Here is a 24,406-nt window from a genome sequence, read left to right as displayed (position 1 = left end):
TACTATGTTTAAGACATTGCATAATCTTAATTATTCAGATTTTATATTGGCAAAAGGTCAGTATATTACATGGACAAAACTAGGTCAAAGTAGAGGATTTTAATATTATGAGCTTTCTTTTTTCCCAATAAGTCATCTAATATTTTAATTGTTAAAATCTTTAAATATTAAAAGAAAATGAGGTGATAGTTACAATAAATATATTAAGACTTTTGGAGAAGGCTTCCCTTGAGGTATAGATTTTAAATCTCATAGTAATATTAGTCTATAATGGCTACATTGAACTTTTTAGCCATTTCAAGTATTAGATGAGAAAGTTAAGGAAATTTAGAATAATGTACAAAATACCATGGTTGATAAATGTAGAATGTCATGTGTTTTCCTCCCTTACCACTGCCACCACTGTTACTAAAACAAACTTATACACTAAAGAAAAAGGTTTCACAGTGGAAATGATTTGAAATATGTATTTTTGCATCTTAAAGCCATTTTCATAAATTTTTTTAAATCTAAGAAAAAAATAATAGTTATACTTTTTATTTTTTAAATAGGCATTAAGTTCAGAATTAGCCCAAGCCAGAGATGAAACCAAGAAAACACAAAATGATGTTCTTCATGCTGAGAATGTTAAAGCAGGCCGTGATAAGTACAAGACTCTGCGACAGATTCGACAAGGCAATACAAAGCAGCGTATCGATGAGTTTGAAGCAATGTGAGAGCTGTTATTTTGCATATATGTTCTTCATAAGCTGAACCACCAACAGAGAAAAGCAGGCCTTTGCAGATATGATGGAATGCATCCCACCTTGCCAAAGCACTTACACCAGTTTGACTGTGCTAGCTAAAAGACAAGTTTAAGGGGAGCTCTTCAACATTAAGGCAGTATGATATCATGCTTGGTTTTCTTTTTTCTTTTGGTCCAGGGAATGGAGAATGGTGTTCCATTGCCTCCTTTCACATTTTTTTTCTTTTTTTTTTTTCTGTTGAAGATTAACGCTAATTATCACGTCTGACAAATGTGTATGTGTGGTTTCAGTTCTGTGTACATTTTAAAGGATAATGGTGAACATTTTAATGGGTTTCCCTTGCCCCTTCCATATTTAACCTGTGTTTCCACATTCTCTCTCACTCACATTTTCTCAGTATGCCCTTCTCTTATCTGCCATGTCTGTAGCCATAATTCCACCATCATACAGATCAGGCAGTGTTTAAAATGATGGTAGGTAGCACAGTGGACAGTCTTTGATCATCATGTAGAATATGGCTATGAATCATGAAAGAGATTAGAACATTTAATAATTATGTACAGCTGGTGGTTTTTTTTAGTCTAAATTTAATTACCTTATTGGATATTTGATATTTGGTTATGTAATCACAGTCATCTTTAACAGCTTACATTGATTGGTGTTTTATCTCCTGTAATTCTTTGATGGCTTTTTTTGCCTACCATTTCACAGAGGTTTAGACAGCAGTGGTAGCTCCCTAGGAGAGTTTACTGATGAAACAGCCTCTACAAGATTTTAAAAGTTTTGTTCTTTTATAGACTGATTTAGAAAAGCAGATGATTAATAAAAAAAAGAAAATATACATTTGTTGGTAACTAATGTTAATTATTTTTTAAAACCTGGATCTTTCTGGAAGGGCAGCATATAAAAACATCAGTCCCGAGGAGGGGACAACAATACTACCTCACTACTACACCTGTGATGACTGGTTGTTCAAACACAATGTAGTGTGTAAGCTATATGTTTTATAATTCATAATCATAGCCTCGATCATCAAGAAATACTTTCGAAATTTCATTTTCCTTCAGAATATCTTAAGAGTGCTAAATTTTTAACTGCCTTTTTGTTGAGTCAAACTGTGGGATTCTGATTTGTATTAAAATTGTAAGCTCCTTACTGGTATACTATCATCCTGGAGGGGTGTCATATGGCTGAGCAAGAGAGAGAATGAGAGAGAGACTGTGTGTGTGAGTGTGTGTACTCTGCGTGTGTATGAGAGAGAGAGAGAGAGAGAGAGAGAGAGAGAGAAATGCTAACCTTGTAGCGTATGAAGAATGTCTGTACCTTGATACGATACTTACATAATCAGTATATTTGGTTTCTAGATCACTGTGCTTATTTTTTTTCAATCTCTGACTAAAAATACTTAAATTTGGTTTGTTCTTATTTTAGAAATTATAATTTTAGTTTATATTAATTTCAGTTATAGCTTACTGAATAAATCTTTCCAGTTAGAAGGAAGTTCTAATATTCACCTGTTCTAATACTTTATTGTAAAACAGCTAAATTTGGAGATACATAAAGCCTTGTTTTCTCTGTGTGGTTCAGCTACTTTCCATTTGGTATTACACAGTCAAATTTACATTTATCTATTAAAATTGCCATTTTATTAAACATTTTCATGCACAGTAGATTCAAGTTGTGTCTGAAAATATCTCTTGTGCTTTTTTGATTTTGCTGACTTAAAAAGGATTAATCTGGGCAGACATGAAAAAGAAAGGTTGCGTTTAATATATTTTTTGAACTTTGTAGGACAAAACATAGCTGGTTAACCTTGAAGTGACTGTTGTACCGTGGTTGTGCACATGCTTCAGAATCCTATGGAAGAGAGTGTTTCTACTTGCAGTACATCAAAGGAATGGATGGTGGACCCTACTGTTCATGTTTTGAAACATAAATGTTCACTTTAAAGCAATTGCCATAATAGATAAAAACCTGAACTTTCATTGGATTTTTGTTAATTTTCCTCATTTTGAATTATGTGCACTACCATAGCTACATCAGTTTGATACAGTATTGAAAAATTATCAGTTATATTTTGCTGTTTATGATCTATTTGTAGATTAGGATTAAAATGGATTTAATCCATTTTTAAGGCTGTGTGAATTTTTCTAAACAAGAACCATTTGCAATATGGATTTCTTAGAGATTAAACCAATTATAACTTATTAGCAGTCGCGAGCACATGTTCATATAGTCAATGTAAAAATACACTAATGAGTATTTGGTAAATCCCAGTAGGCTTTTACCATTAGCATAATTTTGTGTTGTACAATTAAGTTACAATTACATCTCTAATTTTGGATAATATTCATTGGTTAACAATAAAGTGACAAAAGCTCATGCCTTCAAGGTCCACTGTTGTTATTTAACATGGATTTCTTGTATATTTCTTGAAAATTACAATCTTTATCACAGCCATAAATCACCACAACTTAAAAGTAAGAAGTAGATAGGAAATAATTTTAAATCCTCATTGATCTACTCTTTCCCCCAAATGATACCTCTTTGGTATGGAAGTAATAGTGATTAATTCTGTGGAAAAGTTAAATTATTAAATTGACTTTCTTGACAACAAAACGTAATTTAGGGTTTCCAATCATTGCCTTTATTGTATAGTGGTTAGTTTCTTTTTCCTGAGGAAGATACAGTTTCTTGTCATTGATTCATCTCACTATTAACATTTCAACATTCTTTAAAGAACTGTATGCTAAGTATATTTATTTAAGTACGTGTTCTTATTTTGAAACTATATTATAGAGCAGTTACTATAAATCTAGAAATTGCCTTTTTTAAGTCTTCTTACTAATTTTTAACTTAAATAAGTGATAAATCTATAAAAATAGTAAAAGCTAGATTTTTTTGTTGATAGTAATATTTAACTGTCACTTTATTATTTCTGTTCTCAAGGACACATAGTGATTTTTTTTTACTTTGATCCTGTCAGAAAATGGAATTTTAAATAATATTTTGCTTTATGTCTAATTAGAGTTTTTAAGAACTGGAATGGCTCCTTATAAAGTTATGTTAGATTTTATTGGAAGTCACTCTTATCATTAGAAGTGTTTCAATATTATTGTGTTTTTTTTTTTTTAAATCCCACTGTATTCTGTCCCAGTATTGATCACCTTGTTGATTGTTAATGTTTTTAGAAATGAAAATAATTTTTTTAATTCACAGGCGTCCCATTTTACACATGCACAATAAAAACAATTAGTCTTAAAAGTTAAAGCTTGAAAGTAAAGTCTAAGGGATTACTAACTTATCATTAACATACTGAACTAATGAGTAAACCAAAGCTTAGTAAGAATAAGAGAAAACAGTTCAGTGTGGAGCTGTACTGTTAGGTTCCTCTCTTAAGTCTGTTCTAAATGAACAGAACTTTAGCATTTTCTTAGTTTGTACCACTTCCATTTTTTAAACTATCAGATATTCTAATGTGGTCTGTCACACAGAATGACAGTATTCTAGCTCATACAAAAGCTCTTTGGATTCTGCAAATGTGTTTGATAACTTTATGAAATATTCAGGCAGCCTGACTCCCCACAGTCTACAGTAGTAACTAGGAAAAACTGGCTCACAATCATGTTCCATATGTTAAAGATTACCACATTCTTATCCTTAGCTTTTCCAATTAAATAATTTTAACTCCCAATTTTTCCTTAGTAGACCTACCTCTTACTATGTCCATCTATCAAGATATAAGAACTACCATTTTCCCTGTGGAAAGATCATGGCTGTGTGGTTCAGCTACTTTCCATTTGGGTAGTAGACACTCAGATTTACGTTTATCTGTTAAAATTGCCATTTATCTCCTCAATACTTTGACTTCCCTTAACCTGTGTGATAGAAGAGTTTTCTGATTTGGGGTTGTATGGACTACTTTAGGAGTTGAAGTATTTCCTATACAATTTTTACATGAACAATCTTGACTAAGGTGATACCCCATGACACATCCTTTGCATTCAGGTTTATGTTTTGGCTGTGGAGATCCCTAACTACTCGATGGCTCCAGGTTCTTATTTAATGGTTGTCATTTAGCCAATACATTTTTATTAAGAGCTGGCTATATTCAAGGACTTAGAAGCAAGATTAGGATGATTGTGACCCTTTGTTTTGGCCTATATAAGGGACTTCAAATATTAATTTATCTTAGCCTTAGATCATTTGCATTTATCTATTACAATATCATTTCTTTTAAAATGGCAATGCCATATTGTTGATTCCTGTTATTTGTATGCCCAGATTCCTCCATGTTTGTAGCTAGCTAGTTGCTTCTATCAGTGCAATTTGTTATTTTTACCACCCTATTCTAATTGTTCTTGACTTTTATTTAATAATTATTTTAAATATTTGGATTCATTTTTATATTTATGCATGCCATTTAGTTTGCTCCTAAAAATAGTGATACTGGTTTTAGTTTTTTACTTACTAAATCAGTATAGCCAAATGTCCATCTTCCTAGTGGTAATATGCGATCAGAATTTCTGAGATTATTTATGTGACTATTTTTGGAAAAGTTTCTTTTGATAAAACATGGATTTATTATATGAAATTCTTCTTGTACTGTGTTACAATATATGCTATGATATCCCTTTTTTTTTCCAACTTAAATATGATGTTTTATATTGTTTTAGACTTAGGAATCATGTATTTTTTAGAATCATAAGGGAATATATCTCCTCCCTCACTTTCCTTTTATATATATTGAAAAGTCTATGAAATTCAAGTCTAGCATTTGAATTCTCTATGCTATCGTTGCATTTATCTAATTATTTACTTTTAAATTTTAGCTATTTTCGTAAAAACAGTTTTGAGATGAAGGAAACTTACACAATAAAAGGAAGATCAATAAGCAGGAAAATTAGTAACTGACAGGGAATATGAATGAATACTCAGTATATGTTTCTCAGGTATGCTTATTTTCTGATAAATTACTTAATTTTCATTTCATAGGCCAAATTTTAAACACCAGTTAATAAAGTTATCCTAAGAGTCTCTAATTTGAAAAGTTTTTCTAACCTAGGAAGACTCATTTTAGACCCAACTGACCAGTCAAATATGAGTAATTGATAATATCTGTATTAAATATTGAGAAGATTAATAAAGTTAAAAGTTTTCAGTTGAATCTTTTTTTATTGTAAAATATACATAAAATTGATCATTTTAACCATTTTTTAAGTGTACAGTTCAGTGCCATTAAGTACATTCACATTGTTGTGTAACCGTCACCACCATCCATCTCCAGGACATTTTCATCTTCCCAGACTGAAGCCTGCACCCATTAAATGGTAATGCCCCATTCCGCCCTCCTCCCCAGTCCTTGGTGACCACTGTTCTACTTTCTGTCTCTATAAATTTGATGTTTCTAAGTACCTCATAAAAGTGAACTCATACAGTATTTGTCCTTTCGTGTCTGGTTTATTTCACTTAGCATAATGTTTTCAAGGTTCATTTATGTTGTGGTATGTATCAGAATTTTATTCCTTTTTAAAGCTAAGCAATATTCCGTTGTATGCATATACCATATTTTATCCTTTTATCTGTTATTGATGGATGCTTAAATTACCGCTATCATTTGACTACTCTGAATATTGCTGCTTTGAACATTGGTGTACAAATATCTTAGAGTCCCTGCTTTCAGTTCTTTGGGGTACATACCCAGAAATGGAATTGTTTGGTCATATGTTAATTCTGTGTTTAATTTTTTTTTTGAGATGGAGTTTTGCTCTTGTTGCCCAGGCTGGAGTGCAATGACGCGATTTTGGCTCACTGCAGCCTGTGCCTCCTGGATTCAAGTGATTTTCCTGCCTCAGCCTTCCGAGTAGCTAGGATTACAGGCATGCACCACCATGCCCTGCTAATTTTGTGTTTTTTCTTTCTTTTTTTTTTTTTAGTAGAGACAGGATTTCTCCATGTTGGTTAGGCTGGTCTTGAACTCCCAACCTCAGGTGATCTGCCCGCCTTGGCCTCCCAAAGTGCTGGGATTACAGGTATCAGCCACCGCACCTGGCCCTGTGTTTAATTTTTTGAGGAATTGTCATGATATTTTCCACAGCAGAAGCACCATTTTATATTCACATAGCAGCGCACAAGGTTCTAATTTTGCCACATCTTCACTAACGATTGTTATTTTCTGGGTTTTTTGTTTGTTTGCTTATTTGCTTGCTTGCTTGCTTGATTTTGATGATAGCCATCCTAATGGTAAAGCAGTACCTCATTGTGGTTTTGACTTGCATTTTCCTTTGATACATTTCTCAGATCATAAAAGAAGTTAAATGTTTTTTATGTGTTTATTGGCCATTTATATATCATTTTTGGAGAAATGTCTATTCAAGTTTTGCCCATTTTTAAAATTGTTTATTTTTCTGTTGTAGGAATTCTTTATATTTGGGATTCAAAATATTAATCCATTATCCCAGGATTTGGAATATTCCTTTTCAGATATGAGTTCCTAATCTTTTTTCCCATTGTGAATTGCCTTTTCACCCTTGGTATAGTGTAGTTTTCTTTGATGCACGAAAGTTTTTAATTTTGATGAAGTCCAGTTTTTTTGTTGTTGCCTGTGCTTTTGGTGTTTGTGTTCTTTTGAAGAGGAAAAATAGTTTTTAATGAAGAAGGTGTTACAAAAAGGCACAACAGAAGAGAGAATACGTATAGTGGTTACTCTCTAGACTGTAGAAATGCAAGTAAATAGATAGGAAATGTGAGCCAGTGTGCATTGACTGTAGGATGATAAAGCTGGAGTGGGTTGGGCCCAGGAATTTATGGAGCCTTGAATCCTATGTTTAGATGGTTTAGTTTGATTTGAGGACAACTGATAGCTTTGGGAAGGCACAGCTACAGGAGGGAATAATAACTAAACCTTGCTTGAAAAAGAAAACTCATGTTGTGATGTAAAGTATACTAGAAAGTGCAGAGGAGATAGCATAATAGAAGAGCTATGTCTACTGTAGTTAGCCTAAGAAAGGCCGTGGCCATGGGAATGAATTTAAAGGAAATTCTGATACAGGAAATGTCTAAGTGTAATTTGCTCTCATGTTTGCTATATTGTTCATGTTTGTGGTAATGTATTTTCTTCTGAACTTATTTTCCAGCTGACCTCTTTTGAGACACTTAAAACCTCAGTTTCTTTTCTTTTATCCATGACTTTTTGGGAATGGGTTCTTTAGTGGCACAATAGAAGTAGAAATTAAAGACATGCAAGAACAAATGAATTTGGTTCTGGGTTCTAATTCCAAGTCTTATACTCTCGTATTCTAGCTTTTATAACTGATTTTATAGTTTTGAATCAGATTGTCCTTTTTCAGAGCATTTCTCTGGATTCAGATTATGGACACTTCCATTCTAGATCCATTATCTTCACAAAAATGTATGCCTAACTGAGGCTTAATATCTGTGTATGTTTGAATTATTAATACTAGTTTATAGTTGAAAACTATTAACCTTAGAGTAATGCTTATAACAATAGTTTATCAAACTTCTTTTTGCTCTCAGATGACCATCATAATGTACTGGCTTTTAGAAGAAATTCAAAGGGTTTTTTTTTTAAACAGTTTGGGGTTAGAAAAATAACTCAGCTCATTATGAAAGGATTATGTTCACCAAAACACAACTCAGAGATTATCTCAGAATATACAGACACAATTATTTCCTGGCTGTGACAACTCTAAACAAATCACTTTGGAAATTTCTATAGATTTCTTTCTTTTTTTTTTTTTTTTTTGAGATGGGATGGAATTTTCACTCTTGTTGCCCAGGCTGGAGTGCAATGGCGCTATCTCAGCTCACCACAACCTCGGCCTCCTGGGTTCAAGTGATTCTTGTGCCTCAGCCTCCCAAGTAGCTGGGATTACAGGCATGTGCCACCATGCCTGGCTAATTTTTGTATTAGTAGAAACGGGGTTTCTCCATTCTCCATGTTGGTCAGGCTGGTCTCAAACTCCTGACCTCAGGTGATCCGCCCACCTCGGCCTCCGAAAGTGCTGGGATTACAGGCATGAGCCACTGCTCTCGGCCTAGATTTTTTAAAAGTTGAAAACTACTTGATTATGCTCATCAATTTAGCTTTTGCTAGAGGTATGAGTTGATTCATCTGCTTATACCCAAATGACATCTTAGATTTTTTTTTCCTTCTTACTTTTGATTGTTTCTCTCAAACAATTCCTAATACAATCTAGTTCTCAATTTTTAGGCCGTAAAGGTTTTCAAATACCGGTAGATAAAATATTTTGATAAAATCTAAGTTACAAGTAGATGGTTTCTTCTCAGGAACTTTATTTTATTTATTTTTTTGAGACAGAGTCTCGCTCTGTTGCCCAGACTGGAGTGCAGTGGTGTGATTTTGGTGCAGTGCAACTTTCACTTCTCGGGTTCAAGCGATTCTCCTGCCTTAGCCTCCCAAGTAGCTGGGAATAAGGGTGTGTGCCACCATGCCTGGCTAATTTTTTTATTTTTAGTATTATTATTATTATTTTTTGAGACGGAGTCTCGCTCTGTTGCCCAGGCTGGAGTACAGTGGGGCGATCTCGGCTCACTGCAAGCTCCGCCTCCCGGATTCACGCCATTCTTCTGCCTCAGCCTCCAGAGCAGCTGGGACCACAGGCGCCTGCCACTGCGCCTGGCTAATTTTTTGTATTTTTGGTAGAGACAGGGTTTCACCATGCAGGCCCTGCTGGTTTTGACCTCCTGACTTCAAGTGATCAGTCCCCCTTGGCCTCCCAAAGTGCTGGGATTACAGGTGTGAGCCACCGTGCCCAGTCTAAAATTTGTGTATTTTTAAAGCATTTGCTGTTGAAGGACATATAATTATTCATTGTATGTAAAAGTAAATAATAGTTTACTTTTTAATTCCATTAATATTTGCAAACGTACTTGATAGTAGCTCACTTGGGTTTCTTAAAACCTTTAGGTTGGTTAAACTGCCTGTCATTTTTCAAGAAATATTAACATCTTTTAAAAGTAGTCGTTTTTGTTGATGGGTACAATAAAAATCCCTGTTCGTTCGTTCATTCATTCATTCATTCATCCATTTATTTGAGTTGGGAGTCTGGCTCTGTCGCCCAGGCTGGATGGAGTGCAGTGGCGCGATCTCGGCTCACTGCAAGCTCCGCCTCCCGGGTTCACGCCATTCTCCTGCCTCAGCCTCTCAAGTAGCTGGGACTACAGGCGTCCGCCACCATGCCCGACTAAGTTTTTGTATTTTTAGTAGAGACGGGGTTTTACTGTGTTAGCCAGGATGGTCTCGATTTCCTGACCTCGTGATCCGCCTGCCTTGGCCTCCCAAAGTGCTGCGATTACAGTTGTGAGCCACCGTGCCCGGTCCATTTAGTAATTTATATGCATTCTTAAAATAAGCTGAGATAATACTTCCATTTTGTAAAAGCTTTGTACCAGACAATATAAGACCTGGAATTAGAATCCAGAACCTAATCCTCTGGATATAGTCTAATGTACTCTTAAGGATATTTAAAATGAATTTGGGGGGCATAAGCTGTATAAAAGGCTTTGTGTGAAATGTATCCATTGGAAAAGTAGGTTTGCATCTTTACAGGTGGTTAAGGTATGTAAATTTTTGGAATGTTCTCAAGCATTGGGAAGACTGCAAGTAAGTATATCTTCTAGATAACTAATGAGATGTATACAGATAGGGAAATGTTGTCTGCCACCTCTTATTTTTCAACCATTATGTTTTAGCTCTTAAAAATTAGATATTTAAAATATTTTCAGTTTAACAGTACTATGAAAGGAATGCTGAATTAGGAGAAAAGAAGGCATGATGTTTATTCCCTTTTCCATAAAATAAGACATATATAGACATACATTTGCATTCAGAGTCATTCAGTCAGTGATTTTCAGAGCAATTGCTGTTTGTGCACTGTTGGAATTATGGGAGATAGATGAATAGATGAGACTTTGCGACTCTGCCAAGAAAATTGTAGTTAATCAGGGATTTGAGTCCTGGACTCAGATTGAGGTATAGAAAGTATGGTAGTTAAGTGCCAGAAGAAAAACTGAGATAAAATGTGCAGGAGATAGAGAAATGAGAGGCCACTTAGTTGAACTTTAGGTCACTTTGATTCAGTGTTTATTCATGTGATATTTCTTGATGAAGCTAAGGAAATGTTCTTTGATTTTAGAGCTTAGGTTTTAGATCAGATATTGTTCTTGTGCCTATAAACTTTTATCTTAGTTCGTGTGTGTGTGTGTGTGTGTGTGTGTGTGTGTGTGTGTTTTGGAGACAGGGTCTTGCTCTGTTGCCCAGGGGTGTGTGTGTGTGTGCGTGTGTGTGTGTGCGTGTGTGTGTGTGTGTGTGTTTTGGAGACAGGGTCTTGCTCTGTTGCCCAGGCTGGAGAATAGTGGTGCACTCTCGGCTCACTGCAGCTTCCACCTCCTGGGTTCAAGCGATTCTTCTGCCTCAGCCTCCTGAATAGCTGGGACCACAGGCATGTGCCAGCACACCTGGCTAATTTTTGTATTTTTAGTAGAGATGGGGTTTCACCATGTTGGCAAGCCTGGTCTCAAACTTCTGGCTTCAAGTGATCTGCCCCCCTCAGCCTCCCAAAGTGCTGGGATTACAGGCGTGAGCCACCACGCCCAGCCTGATCTTAGTTCTTAAATGATTTTCTTGCACCACAAGTATTTTGGGGGAGTACAGCCTAGGATTTGTTTCAAAAGTGCTAATGATAGTTCATGTTAATAACATAGAAGAAACATCAATCTTAGTAATTTGTGATTTCCCTCTCCCTAGTCCTTTTCCCCAAGAGTCACATTACATTCTTCATTTGTGTACCAGAGAGATTCAGAAGGGCTTAGCCTGTAATGGTCACCATCTTGCCATTGCTCTTTTAGCCGGTCGCTGCCACTGAGGTCTGATCCTGTCTCTGCATGGTTTTTCTAGGCATGCTTAGAAACTGTCAGGAGTCAAAATACAGACTCTCTAGCCTATGGTTATCCCCAAATTAGGGGTATAGGGATACCGTACCAAATTTTCCTGCTTTTTCAACAAATGTTTTTTTTTTTTTTTTTACAGAGGCTGTTTAGATCCAGGTTTTATCAGTTCACAGCACCTTAGATACATAGTCTGACAGGCATTGAGAGAATCTCTGGGGCCGGGCGCGGTGGCTCATGCCTGTAATCCCGGCACTTTGGGAGGCCAAGGCGGGCGGATCACCTGAGGTCAGGAGTTCGAGACCAGCCTGGCCAACGTGGTGGAACCCTATTCTACTAAAAATACAAAAATTAGCCAAATGTGGTGGCAGGCGCTTATAATCCCAGCTACTGGGGAGGTTGAGGCAGGAGAATCGCTTGAATCCAGGAGGCGGACGTTGCAGTGATCCGAGTGCAGTTTGGGTGACGAGCAAAACTCTGTTTCAAAAAAAATAAGAGAAATCTTTGGGATAGCTGTGAGGCACCATGATGTTGAGGTAACTGCATGGGTTTTAGATTCCCACATCGGGTTTGAATCTTGGCCTGGCCACTTCTGAGACCTTGGGAATCCACTCGGCCATTTGAGCCTGAGTTGTCTCATCAAACAGAAGTTAACACTATTAATCTTGTGAGTGTTGATTGTAATAATAAACATGAAATACTTTGTTTACAGCCTTGGCATATTGGAAATGTTAATAAATAGTAACTTCTGTCATTTTGGTTTTCATCTGTCAGTATTATGAATATTCATATTTGTAGCCAAGTCCTTTGGGTTCCATTTTTTAATATGTTTTGTTTACCTTTTAAGGATTCTGGTTATGATTCTCTTAGAAGGTATCACTCCCTATGTTTGTTGAGTGTGTGCCAGGCCTATGCAAAGCGTATGGAGATAAGAAAGACATGCTCCTAAGCAGTAAATAGTTTATGGTTTTCTCCCGGTACACAAAATACATAATTTATATGTGTTTGTGTGTTATGAATAAGTGAGGTTCCTTCCTCAACCCCTTAATATTATAGTGTGCCAAGTCTCAGTCCTTCTGTCTACATTAGGATCTCTTAGTGACCTTATCCAGTGTCATTGCTTTAAATACCACCTGTAGGCTGAGAAACTTAAATCTCTAACCAGATTCTCCCCTGAACTTCAGATGTATATATCTAACTCTCTACATAACATTTCCAGTTTGATATCTAATAAGCATCTCAAACTTATGTTAAACTCAAGATCTTCCCTCCTTAAACTTGCTCCTGCCTCAGTCTTCCCCTTCTCAGTTGATGAATAGTAAGTCCCTTCTTCCAGCTATTTAGGCCAAAACCTTGACCACATCTATGACTCTCTCATAATCTCCATCCAGTCCAATCACAAATCTATTGGCCCAGCATTCAGGATATATAATGTATCCAGAATATGACCACTTCATCCTCCACAGCCATCAGTGTTCCACCCACAGGATTGCCTGGATTATTGCAAAAGACTTCCATTCTGTTTTCTTGATTTCCTCTTTGCCGTTTTACAGTCTTTTAAGATCTTACAACAGGTAAATCAGACCATGTCACTTGTGCTCAAAATCTTTCCGAGGTTTCCCATCTCCAGGTAAAAGCCATGTTCTTTTCAGTGGTCATTTGCAGCCTAATCTGTTCTGGTCCCTGCCAAAGCTCTTGGGCCTCCTCTGCTGATTTCCTCTTCTCTGGTTAAATTGAAGTCACACTGGCTTCCTTATTATTCTTTAAAGCAGCCAGCTGGTCCAACTCCTCTTACTCAGCTTGGAAGACATTTTCCCAGATATTGTTATGACTCACTCCCTTGCCACCTCCAGGAATTTGCTTAAATGCCACCTCAATGAGGCCGCCTCTTACAACCCTATTTAAAATTATACCTTCCCCAAGTATCTTGTACCCATTTCTTGCCTTTATTTTTCTCTGTAGCACTTACCATCTAGCATACTATATATTTACCTATTTGTATTGTATCTGTCTCACCCCACTAGAATGTAAGCTCCATGAGGGCAGTAATTTTACCGTTGTGTACACTGGTATATGCCTAGGGCCTAGAGCAGTGCCTGGAATGCCATAGATGCTCCTATTTAATAAATGAATCAATAGATGAGCTCTGAGAGCTCAGAAGGAAGGCACCTGATCTTACTGCAGAGCTCCAGGGAAGGCTTCCTGTAGGAGATGATCCCTAAGCCAAGTCTTTCAGGACGAGTTACTCTTAATCGAGGAGGCAAAGATAGGAAAGTTTCTGGAAAGAAGGAACTGCATATGCAAATGCATCAAGTCACAAAAGGATGTGGAGTGTGCTGGGACTGTCCATTTGTATTGAAAACGTAAAATTTGAGATTCAGAAGGTAGTGCTGTGAAATACTAGAAAATCATGAGGGATAGCAGGTTTGGGTGTGCCTGTGACATTTCTTTTTGGACAATTTGAGTTTGGAATGCTGATGGAATGTCAGATGAAATTTCCCAAAGGGAAAGTGTAAGGAAAGAATTGGTGGGTTTAGTATAGGACCTTGGAGAGTGCCAACATGAAGTACTGCCAAAGCAAGAGAGGACCCCACAGACATGTAGGACAGAAAGGTGACTGCATGTGACCACCAGTGCCACAGGGGGAGAAAAATCTATTACAATATTTAAAATGTAAACTGGTTTCAGCAACAAGAAGATCATTGAAAAGAGCAATTTCTTTGAGTTAGAATAGTTGTCACTTAACTGTGTTTCTTCTGCAAAGTGTTTTCCCCAAATCTACACATAATTCTTATGTTCCAAGAATAACAAGAACAAGAAAATGCTGTCTCTAACAGTGTCCTCTGTCAGCTCCATATGTCTAAATCTGACATGTTGGCATGAGCCCCACTCCATACCCCTGCTCAAGTAAGTGAGATTATGCCTAGTAAAGTGAAAATCTGTTCCCGTATTTGTCATCTATAGTAAATAGGCTCCACGAAGCACTTGAGTGATGTCATCCATTCAAATAATGTTATTCATTCATTAAACATTTATTAGATGCCTCAAGTTAGGCTCTGATTCGTAAGTAATTTAATACATCATAAATAATTTAAAACATCATCTAGAGGAAGAAACAGAAGAGTTAAGAAATAATTATGACAATGAGACGAGTAACGAGGCACTCAGAGCTAGGTAGTGACCAGCCTCTTGCTAACATTGACAAGGTTATAGAGGTTATTGTAATTGTCAGCAGTCACCTCAGGAACAAGTACCATCTCCTCCCTACCCCTTGCCTTTAGGGACAAGGGCATATCTCAGTGGATGTTCAGTTCAATAGTGGTCTTGATGCTGATTCACAGAGGAGTTTCAGAATCTATCATGCTTTAGGAGTGATTTCCAGCACTGGAGCCAAAGGTATCCGCTGTATGAGTAGAGGGTGAGGAGGTCTGGAAGCACTGCCTTGGGCTGTCGGTTAGGAAAGTCTGTTTCTATCTTGGGCTGCTCTCCTCAGGAGAGGTTAAGATGGACTTTGTGTACATTCTGGAGCTGCTAAGGACTTTTGGTGGGAGGAGTCCTTCCATTTATTCATCCAAATATGTTAGCGCTTGACAGACTCTGTGTACTAGTCATTCAGAATATCGTAGTAGCCAAGTCCCTGCCCTAATGAACTGAATTCCAGTAGGAAAACACAAACACTGGAAAACAGAATAATTAATACAAATTGTATTACTAGGTTGAATCATGTGCAGTTACTGATACTTAACCATCCCTGAGCTATAAAAACAGCAATTTTATATCCACTTAAAACTATGAAAGAAACAAGGGACTGAGTTAGAAGAAAATGTAATCAAGGACAGGAGGTAAGAAAAAGTCTCTGAGAAGTGGCATGTAAGTTGCTACCTGAAGGAGGAAAAGGCCAGCTCCTCTTGTTCCTCTGTTTAAATCAAGATGGTAGATGCAAATGCCAGACAGATGAAAAGAGTGCCCTGGGCCTGGTGGGGACTGTGTCTAGTCAGGAGTCTCCTGCCCTGTTGGAAGAGTGAGGAAGAGGGAGGGCATCAGCTCTTTACATATGGGGTAGGTAGGCCCTGTGTTGCTATACCTTGTGATCTTCCAAGATAAGCCAGAAAATGGCTTTTAGAAGAAAAGCATTCAAATATACTATATTTGACTTGAAATGTAATTTTTATATGAAGTCTTTCAGATTATACATGTCAGCTATTTCAATGCAGTGGTTTACACCTGTAATCCCAGCAATTTGGGAGGCTGAGGTGGGAGGATTGCTTGAGTCCAGGAGCTCAAGACCAGCCTGGGCAACGTAGCAAGATCTCAACTCTACAAAAATTAAAAATAAAATTAGGGCCTGGTATGGTGGCTCACACTTGTGATCCCAGCACTTTGGGAGGCTGAGGTGAGAGGATCACTTGACGCCAGGAATGTGAGACCAGTCTGGGCGACATAGTGAGACCTCCTCTCTATTTAAAAAAAGAAAAAAAAATTGGTGTGGTAGCGCACCTGTAGTCTCAGCTACTTGGGAGGCTGAGGTGGGAGGATCACTTCAGCCCAGGAGGTTGAGGCTGCAGTGAGCTGTGTTTGTGCCGCTGCACTCCAGCCTGAGCAACAGAGCGAGACCCTGTTTCAAAAAAAAAAAAAATTAGAAAAAGTTTTGCAAGCCAAACTAGGTACACCTGCTTGCCAGAAGTAGCCCACTGGACACCAATTTACAGCTTTGCTTTAAAATTCCAGGTAGAGGGAACAACATATGCAAATACTTTGAGGCAAGAAAGAGCTTCACTTGTTCATGGAAAAGACAGAAAGGCGGCATGTCCAGAGCCAAGTGATCCCAGAGGAGAGTGATGTGTGAGAGGAAGTTGAGGAAGAGCCAGATCACAGGAGCTTCCTAACCCATGGTGAGAAGCCTACAAGATCTAGGCCAATGTCCACTGAGCAGTTTGGCCCTGTAGGACAAAAACATTGCTACCAGAATCGAGCTAAGCAAAGGTAAATTCAAGAGAAGTTTGAGGAACAGAGGTGCAGGGATGGAAGTGTGAGTGTAGTTTGTATTCTTCTCAACAAACTGTACCCTGGGGCTAAATGGCTGCATCTGCCTGAGCAAGGGGCACTGTTTCCTTATCCACACAAAGACATCATAAAGGCTGCAGCTGTCCTTGAAGGTATTCCATTTTACAGCTAGGTAACCTGCCCAAGGACAACCACAGTGGCAGACTCCGCATTTGGATTTTGGTTTTCTTAGAAGGGAAAGCCCTTATCTTTTTTATTACAAAACATGACCTTTCCAGTTTAAAGCCAACTGAGACATGTTTACTTGCTCTTGGAAGGATTATTTTGTCTGCATAACTCAAAGTGAATGTATCGATTGATTTATAGGCCAAAGAAGACTGCTTTAAATCTTAAGTTCGACTTGAATACAGAGTGGTAGTGACCTGATCAAACCCACCAGATTGAAGACCAGCCTCCTTGAACCACTGCATGTGGGCTTGTAACTCTAGTCTATCCAGTTTAGTGCTCCTGTTTTCAAGATGAGGTCAATATAGCTTAAAGATTTAAAGTTGAAATATATGATTTACTCTTGGAGGGGAGGGAAAACATTATTATTATTATTATTTTATGTATTTATATATTTTTTGAGGTGGAGTCTCGCTCTGTTGCCCAGGCTGGAGTTCAGTGGCACGATCTCAGCTCACTGCAACCTCCGCCTCCCAGGTTCACGCCATTCTCCTGCCTCAGCCTCCCGAGTAGCTGGGACTACAGGCGCCCGCCGACCATGCCTGGCCAATGTTTTGTATTTTTTAAGTAGAGGCAGGGTTTCACCATGTTAGCCAGGATTGTCTCAATCCCCTGACCTCATGATCCTCCCACCTCGGCCTCTCAAAGTGCTGGGATTACAGGCATAAGCCACTGTGCCCAGCTGAAAGCATTATATTTTTTAAAATTATTACTTTGAGACAGAGTTTCGCTCTTGTTGCCCAAGCTAAAGTGCAGTGACGCGATCTCTGTTCACTGCAACCTCTGCCTCCTGGGTTCAAATGATTCTTCTGCCTCAGCCTCTGGAGTAGCTGTGATTACAGGTGGCCGCCACCACCCCCAGGTAATTTTTGTATTTGTATAGAGACGGGGTTTCATAATGTTGGCCAGGGTGGTCTTGAACTCCTGGCCTCAAGTGATCGGCCTGACTCGGCCTCCCAAAGTGTTGGGATTATAGGCATTAGCCTCCACGCCTGTCTATTTTTTTAAGTTAATAATTGACTGTTAAAGCCCTAGAAATCAAAGAAGAGTCTGTGCTCAATAAATACTCGAAATCTAGAGGAAAGTTGAAATTGGAGAAGTGAAGATGGATGTGGATAGAAGGCTTTTTAAGCCACCCAATAGGTGTTGAATAAAATAATTCAGGAACTCAGTGAGCAAGTCTTCAGTGATAAGAACTGAACTCAGTCTGGAGAAAATTCAGGAGGTTGAGGATCAAAGGGAAGAAGGCTCTTGGTGAGTTTTAGCATGTGGAAGAGAGCCAGCAAGGAGGGAGGCCACTGTGAGAGCTGAAAAATGAAGTTATCAGACAGCATTTGAGACAGGCTTATAGTTTGAGTTAACCTCCTGAATAAACGCAGGAAGAGAATGCTACATTCGTTTTCAGAACAATGTTTCAGAATTGAATGAGTATTTCATTGAAATGTACGAGTCAATTCTTTGTGCAATTCTTTGGCATTTATTAGAAATTTGAAGAGAGAAAGCATAACTAGGAACATTTTTCAGATGGTCTGTGCAGATTATTTGAATGGCTTTGTAGATAAAAATAGATCTGGGCCGGGCATGGTGGCTCATGCCTGTAACCCCAGCACTTTGAGAGGCCAAGGTGGGAGGCCACCTGAGCCCAGGAGTTTGAGACCAGCCTGGGCAACATGGTGCCCCGTCTCTATTAAAAAAAAAAATCTGATTCAGCTTCCTTATGATTCTTTATTAGATTTTTGCCTGTGTGTAATAAAAATGAAAATTGCTTTTTCAACAGGAAATTACTATAATTATATTTTGCTTTTAGACTAGTAGATTCTATCAAATTAGAGCAAACAGGGCAAATGATCTTTATGAAAAGGCCCAGATACTAAACATTTTGGACTTTGCAGGCCAGTTGTCTGTCCCAGCTATACAATTCTGCTGTTGTAGTGCATAAGCAGCTATATGTAAATGAATGAGCATGTTTGTGTTCCCATAAAATTTTATTTATGGACACAACTCTGAATTTCATATAATTCATGTGTCACAAAATATTCTTCCTCTGATTTGTTTAAAAAAAAAAAGGTAAAAAACGTTCTTAAATCACATTCTGTACAAAAACAGATGGGAAGCTGGGTTTGGCCCATGAGCCTCCTGAGTTAAAGGTTTTTAAAAACTAATGTTCTCCTAAGGGCCAGTGCTGTGTCTTTCTGTCTGGATGACTGTTAATATTTTGATGTGACCCTAGGGAGGTCTTATTTTGTTATAATGAAGGGATTTCTTAGATATTTGAACAACTTTTGGCAGTGGTTCTCACACTAGCGTGCATCAGAATCACCTGGAGGGCTTGTTAAAACACGGATTGCAGGGTGCCCTCCTCAGGTTTCACATTCAGTAGATCTATGCAGCTGCTCAAGAATGTACATTTATGGCCAGGTGCGGTGGCTCAGGCCTGTAATCCCAGCATGTTGGAAGGCTGAGGCAGGTGGATCACTTGAGGCCAGGAGTTTGAGACCAGCCTGGCCAATGTGGTGAAACACTGTCTCTACCAAAAATACAAAAATTAGTTGGGCATCGTGGTGCACACCTGTAATCCTGGCTACTAGGGAGGCTGAGGCATGAGAATTGGCTGAACCTCAGGAGGTGGAGGTTGCAGTGAGCTGAGATCATGCCACTGCACTCCAGCCTGGGCAACAGAGCGAGACCATGCCACAAAAAAATAAAATAAAATAAAATAAGCGCATGTTTTAAAGGTGAGTCTGATGCTGCTATTTTGGGACCACACTTTGAGAATTGCTCAACTGGGTCTCACTCGAACCCAATACTGTGGAAATAACACAGTTGCTTCTTTTACTCAGTGTTCTTAGAGTAACTATTGACTTCTACATAGTTTCTTTGAGACCTTTGAAATTCGAATGGTCCAAAGACCAAAGATATTTGGAACAAAATTCATAACTTCCCCATCTATTGTAGTATTTTTCCTCCATTACTTTCTGTTTTTAAACACTTAAAAACTAGAGATTCATTTATAACAGTATTAGAGAATGAAATGCATCTAGTAGAAATATAAATGATGGAATATATGTATATATGTTAGATACTCATGTATCAGTTTGAAAAATAGTATGTTGCCAGTAACTGGCACTCCATGTTCCTCTCCATCACGTCATCCTTTTCTTTGCTTTTACTATCTGTGTTTGTATCTACAACAATATAATGCCTAGTTTTGTGCACACATGAACTTTATAAAAATAGTTGGCCAGGCGCGGTGGCTCACGCTTGTAATCCCAGCACTTTGGGAGGCCGAGGCAGGCGGATCACGAGGTCAGGAGATCGAGACCACGGTGAAACCCCGTCTCTACTAAAAATAAAAAAAAATTAGCCGGGCGTGGTGGCGGGCGCCTGTAGTCCCAGCTACTCGGAGAGGCTGAGGCAGGAGAATGGCGTGAACCTGGGAGGTGGAGCTTGCAGTGAGCCGAGATCGCGCCACTGCACTCCAGCCTGGGCGACAGAGCAAGACTCCGTCTCAAAAAAAAAAAAGTTTTTTTTTTTGTAATCCATGATGAAGTTCTCAAAACATAGTTTTATTACACACACATGCATATCCATTTTGATGAATATAGCTGTGGTTCATTTTCACTGCTGTATTTATTTTATGAGTGCACTACAATTTATCAGTTCCCCCGATGGTGGACATTTGGATTGTTACCAGTATTTTTTTTTTTTTGGATAGGTAAACGTTTTACAGTTTCTTGTAGCTTAATTTATAAATTACTTTCCTTATAATTTGTGGGGATTTTTTCCTGTGTGTGTCTTGTTTTAAGAAATTATTCTCTCACTTTATGTCATGAAGATATTTTCCTATATTTTCTTCTAAAAGTTTGGTTATTTTTACATTTAAATCTTTAGTCCAGCTATAAATAACTTTTGTGCATGGTATGAAGTATGGATCCAATTTTATTTTATTTTTTTTTGTCTAGATGACTAGTTGTCTTGATACTTTAACAGTTCATCCTTTTCCTATTGATCCCATTGCCATTTCTTTCATATTTCTTCCTCTGTTCTGTTATACTCTCATCTGTTGCATTGGTCAGTGTTTCTATCCCTGTGTCAATACTATTCTGTCTTAATTACTACAGTCTTTGCCTTTTAACAAGTCTTGATATCTAGTTGAGCTTTCTTAAAAAGTTGCTACACCTTGTTTGTAAAATAAGCTCCTGAGTAATTTTGGTTCTTTGTTCTTCTGCATTAATTCGTGTAACCTGTATGGGGAAAAAATACTTTGGGGACTTTTGCTTGGAAATGTATTAACAGATTAATTTGGTAAGAAATTACAGCTGTACGGCCGGGCACGGTAGCTCACGCCTGTAATCCCAGCACTTTGGGAGGCCAAAGCAGGCAGATCACGAGGTCAGGAGTTCGAGACCAGCCTGACCAACATGGTGAAGCCCTGTCTCTACTACAAATATAAAAATTAGCCGGGCATGGTGGCGTGTGCCTGTAATCGCAGCTACTCGGGAGGCTGAGGCAGGAGAATCGCTTGAACCCAGGAGGCAGAAGTTGCAATGAGCCAAGTTTGTGCTATTGCACTCTATCTAGCCTGGGCAACAAGAGTGAAACTCTGTCTCAAAAAAAAAAAAAAGAAAAAGAAAAAGAAAAGTAATTACAGCTGTACAATATTAAGCATTCCTAATCATGAATATGCAATGTCTTTCCACCAAGTCTTCCTTGATGCCATTCAGTAAAGTTGTTTAAATTTTTGCATTAAGATCATGTATTTATTTTGTTAGATTTATTATTAAGCATCTTATTTTTTGCTGTCGTTTTCAGAGTTACATTTGAAAACTATTTTTGGCTGGTGTAGAGAATGCAGTTGATTTTTTTTTTTTTTGCTGACCTTAAATTAAGGAACCTTGTTTCATTCTCACCGTTTCTAATAATTTGTGAAGTCTTTTGAGCTTTCTACACAGACTTTCTTCATTTTCTGCAAATAATTATAGTTTTCAGTCTTCTCCATCCATAAAACTTTTATTCTGTTTCTTACTGAGTTGACTGGCTGCAACTTTCAGTCCCATATGGAACATAAGTGATGTCTCATTTCTTTTCTTGTTTGAGACAGGGTCTCACTCTGTCACTCAGGCTGGAGTGCAGTGGCGCTATCTCGGCTCACTGCACCCTCCATCTCCCAGGCTCAAGTGATCCTCCCACCTCAGCCTCCTAAATAGCTGGGACTACAGGCGCATGGCACCAGCCTGACTAATTTTTAGTACATGACTTTTATCAGATTGGTGAAACTTCCTTTTACATATATATACACATATTTTTCTAAGAGTTTTTTCTTTGTAACTAGAGGGTTTTAAATTTATTAAACACAATTTCTGAGTATATTGATGTAACCGTGTGTGTGTACTTTAATTTTTTTAATTTTTAAAACTTTTTTGTAGATGATGCTACTAAAATTTTATTTAAAAAATTTATTTTTAATTTTTGTGGGCACAGAAGTGTATATATTTAATTTTGATACAAGGATGCAATGTGTAATAATCACATATGGAAAATGGGGTATCCATCCCCTCAAGCTTTTCTCCTTTGTTTTACAAATAATCTAATTATGCCCTTTTAGTTATTTTTAAATGTACAATTAAATTATTATTGATTATAGTCACCTTGTGCTATCAAATACTAGGTCTTAGTCATTCTTTTTTTTTTTTTTTTTTTTAACCCATTAACAATTTTCACCTCCCAACCTCCTGCTTCCCCACTACCCTTCTTCCCGTCTGGTAACCATGCTTTTACTCTCTATCTCCATGAGTTTAATTAATTATTTTGATTTTTAGATCCCACAAATCAGTGAGAACATACAATTTTTGTCCTTCTGTGCCTGGCTTATTTAACTTAACATTAGTGATCTCCAGTTCCATCCATGTCATTGCAAATGACAGGATCTCATTTTTTTAATGGCTGACTAGTACTCCATTGTGTGCAAGTACCACATTTTCTTTATCCATTCATCTGTTGATGGACACTTACGTTGCTTCCAAATCTTGGCTATTGTGAGTAGTGTTGCAGTTAATATGGGAGTGCAGGTATCTTTCTGATATAATGATTTTCTTTTTGGGGTGTATATACACAGTAGTGGGGTTGCTAGATCATATGGTAGCTCCGTTTTTAGTTTTTTGAGGAGACTCCAAACTGTTCTCTACAGTGGTTGTACTAATTTACAGTCCCACCAACAGTGTACAAATGTTCCCTTTTCTTCACATCCTCACCAGCATTTGTTATTACCTGTCTTAATAGGATAAAAGCCATCTTAACTGAAGTAAGATGATTATCTCATTGCAGTTTTGGTTTGCATTTCTCTGAAGCTCAATGATGTTGAGCACCTTTTCATATGTCTGCTCCATTTGTGTGTGTTTACTTTAAAAAAAAAAAAAAAAAAAACTGTTGGCTGAGTGCAGCAGCTCATGCTTGTAATCCTTGGAGGACTGCTTGGGCCCAGGAGATCAAGACCAGCCTGGGCAACATAGTGAGACCTCATCTCCCCACCTCCCCCTACCAAAAAACAAAAAATATAGAAAGAAAAAAAAATTAGCCAGGTGCAGTGAAGCACACCTGTGGTCCCAGCTTCTCAAGAGGCTAAGGTGGGAGGATTGCTTGTGCCTGGGAGGTTGAGGCTTCAGTAAACCGTGATCATGTCACTGCACTCCAGTTTGGAGGACAGAGCAAAACCCTGTCTAAAAAAAAATTGTTAATATACTAAACTAGACAGATTTTATTTTTTTTTGAGATGAAGTCTTGCTCTGTTGCCCAGGCTGGAGTGCAAGTGGCATCATCTTGGCTCACTGCAGCCTCTGCCTCCAGGATTCAAGCGATTCCTGTCTCAGCCTCCAGAGTAACTGGGACTACAGGTGCAGGCCACCATGCCCGGGTAATTTTTTGTATTTTTAGTAGAGATGGGGTTTCCCCATGTTGGCCAGGCTGGTCTTAAACTCCTGACCTCAGGTGATCCACCCCCAGCCTCAGCCTGCCAAAGTGCTGGGATTACAGGTGTGAGCCATGGCCTGTACTAGATAAATAGATTCTTTAAAATGTTAAACTAGGCTGGGCGCAGTGGCTCATACCTGTAATCCCACAACTTTGGGAGGCCAAGGCGGGCGGATCACCTGAAGTCAGGAGTTTGAGAGCAGCCTAGCCAACATGGGAAACCTTAACTCTACTGAAAATAAAAAAAAAAATTAAAAAAAAATTAGCCGGGTGTGGTGGCATGTGCCTGTAATCCCAGCTACCTGGGAAGCTCAGACAGGAACTGCTGGAACCCTGGAAGTAGAGGTTGCAGTGAGCCAAGACGGCGCCATTGCACTCCAGCCTGGGTGACAGAGTGAGACAATATCTTAAAAAATAAGTTCAGCTAGGTTTGTGTTCCTTATTATATATTCTAACACATAATTTAATATGTATTCTTGATATAACTTGATATATATTCTAACCCATGGCTTACCGCTTCACAGATCCTGAGCCTC

At 38.1% G+C, this 24,406-nt stretch overlaps 1 protein-coding gene across 7 annotated transcripts in view; it reads left to right on the top strand.

Moving 5' to 3' along the window:
* Positions 1-24,406, top strand: part of RDX (radixin) — a 110,782-nt gene that overhangs the window by 69,848 nt on the left and 16,528 nt on the right. For 2 of the 7 annotated variants that reach the window (XM_032167326.2, XM_032167325.2), the window contains exon 14: positions 552-712. In XM_032167326.2, coding sequence (XP_032023217.1) covers positions 552-712 — 161 coding nt within the window. Of the gene's footprint in view, positions 1-551; positions 3,138-5,578; positions 7,140-16,403; positions 16,659-24,406 lie in introns of those variants that run through there. The other 5 variants (XM_058446904.1, XM_032167329.2, XM_058446903.1 and 2 more) reach the window with 4 other exon arrangements.

Source organism: Hylobates moloch, unplaced genomic scaffold (genome assembly GCF_009828535.3).
Source record: "Hylobates moloch isolate HMO894 unplaced genomic scaffold, HMol_V3 SCAFFOLD_11, whole genome shotgun sequence".
NCBI classification, from domain to species: Eukaryota; Metazoa; Chordata; class Mammalia; order Primates; family Hylobatidae; genus Hylobates; species Hylobates moloch.
Note: the sequence above shows the minus strand (reverse complement) of the source record. Positions and strands in the feature narration are given on the sequence as shown.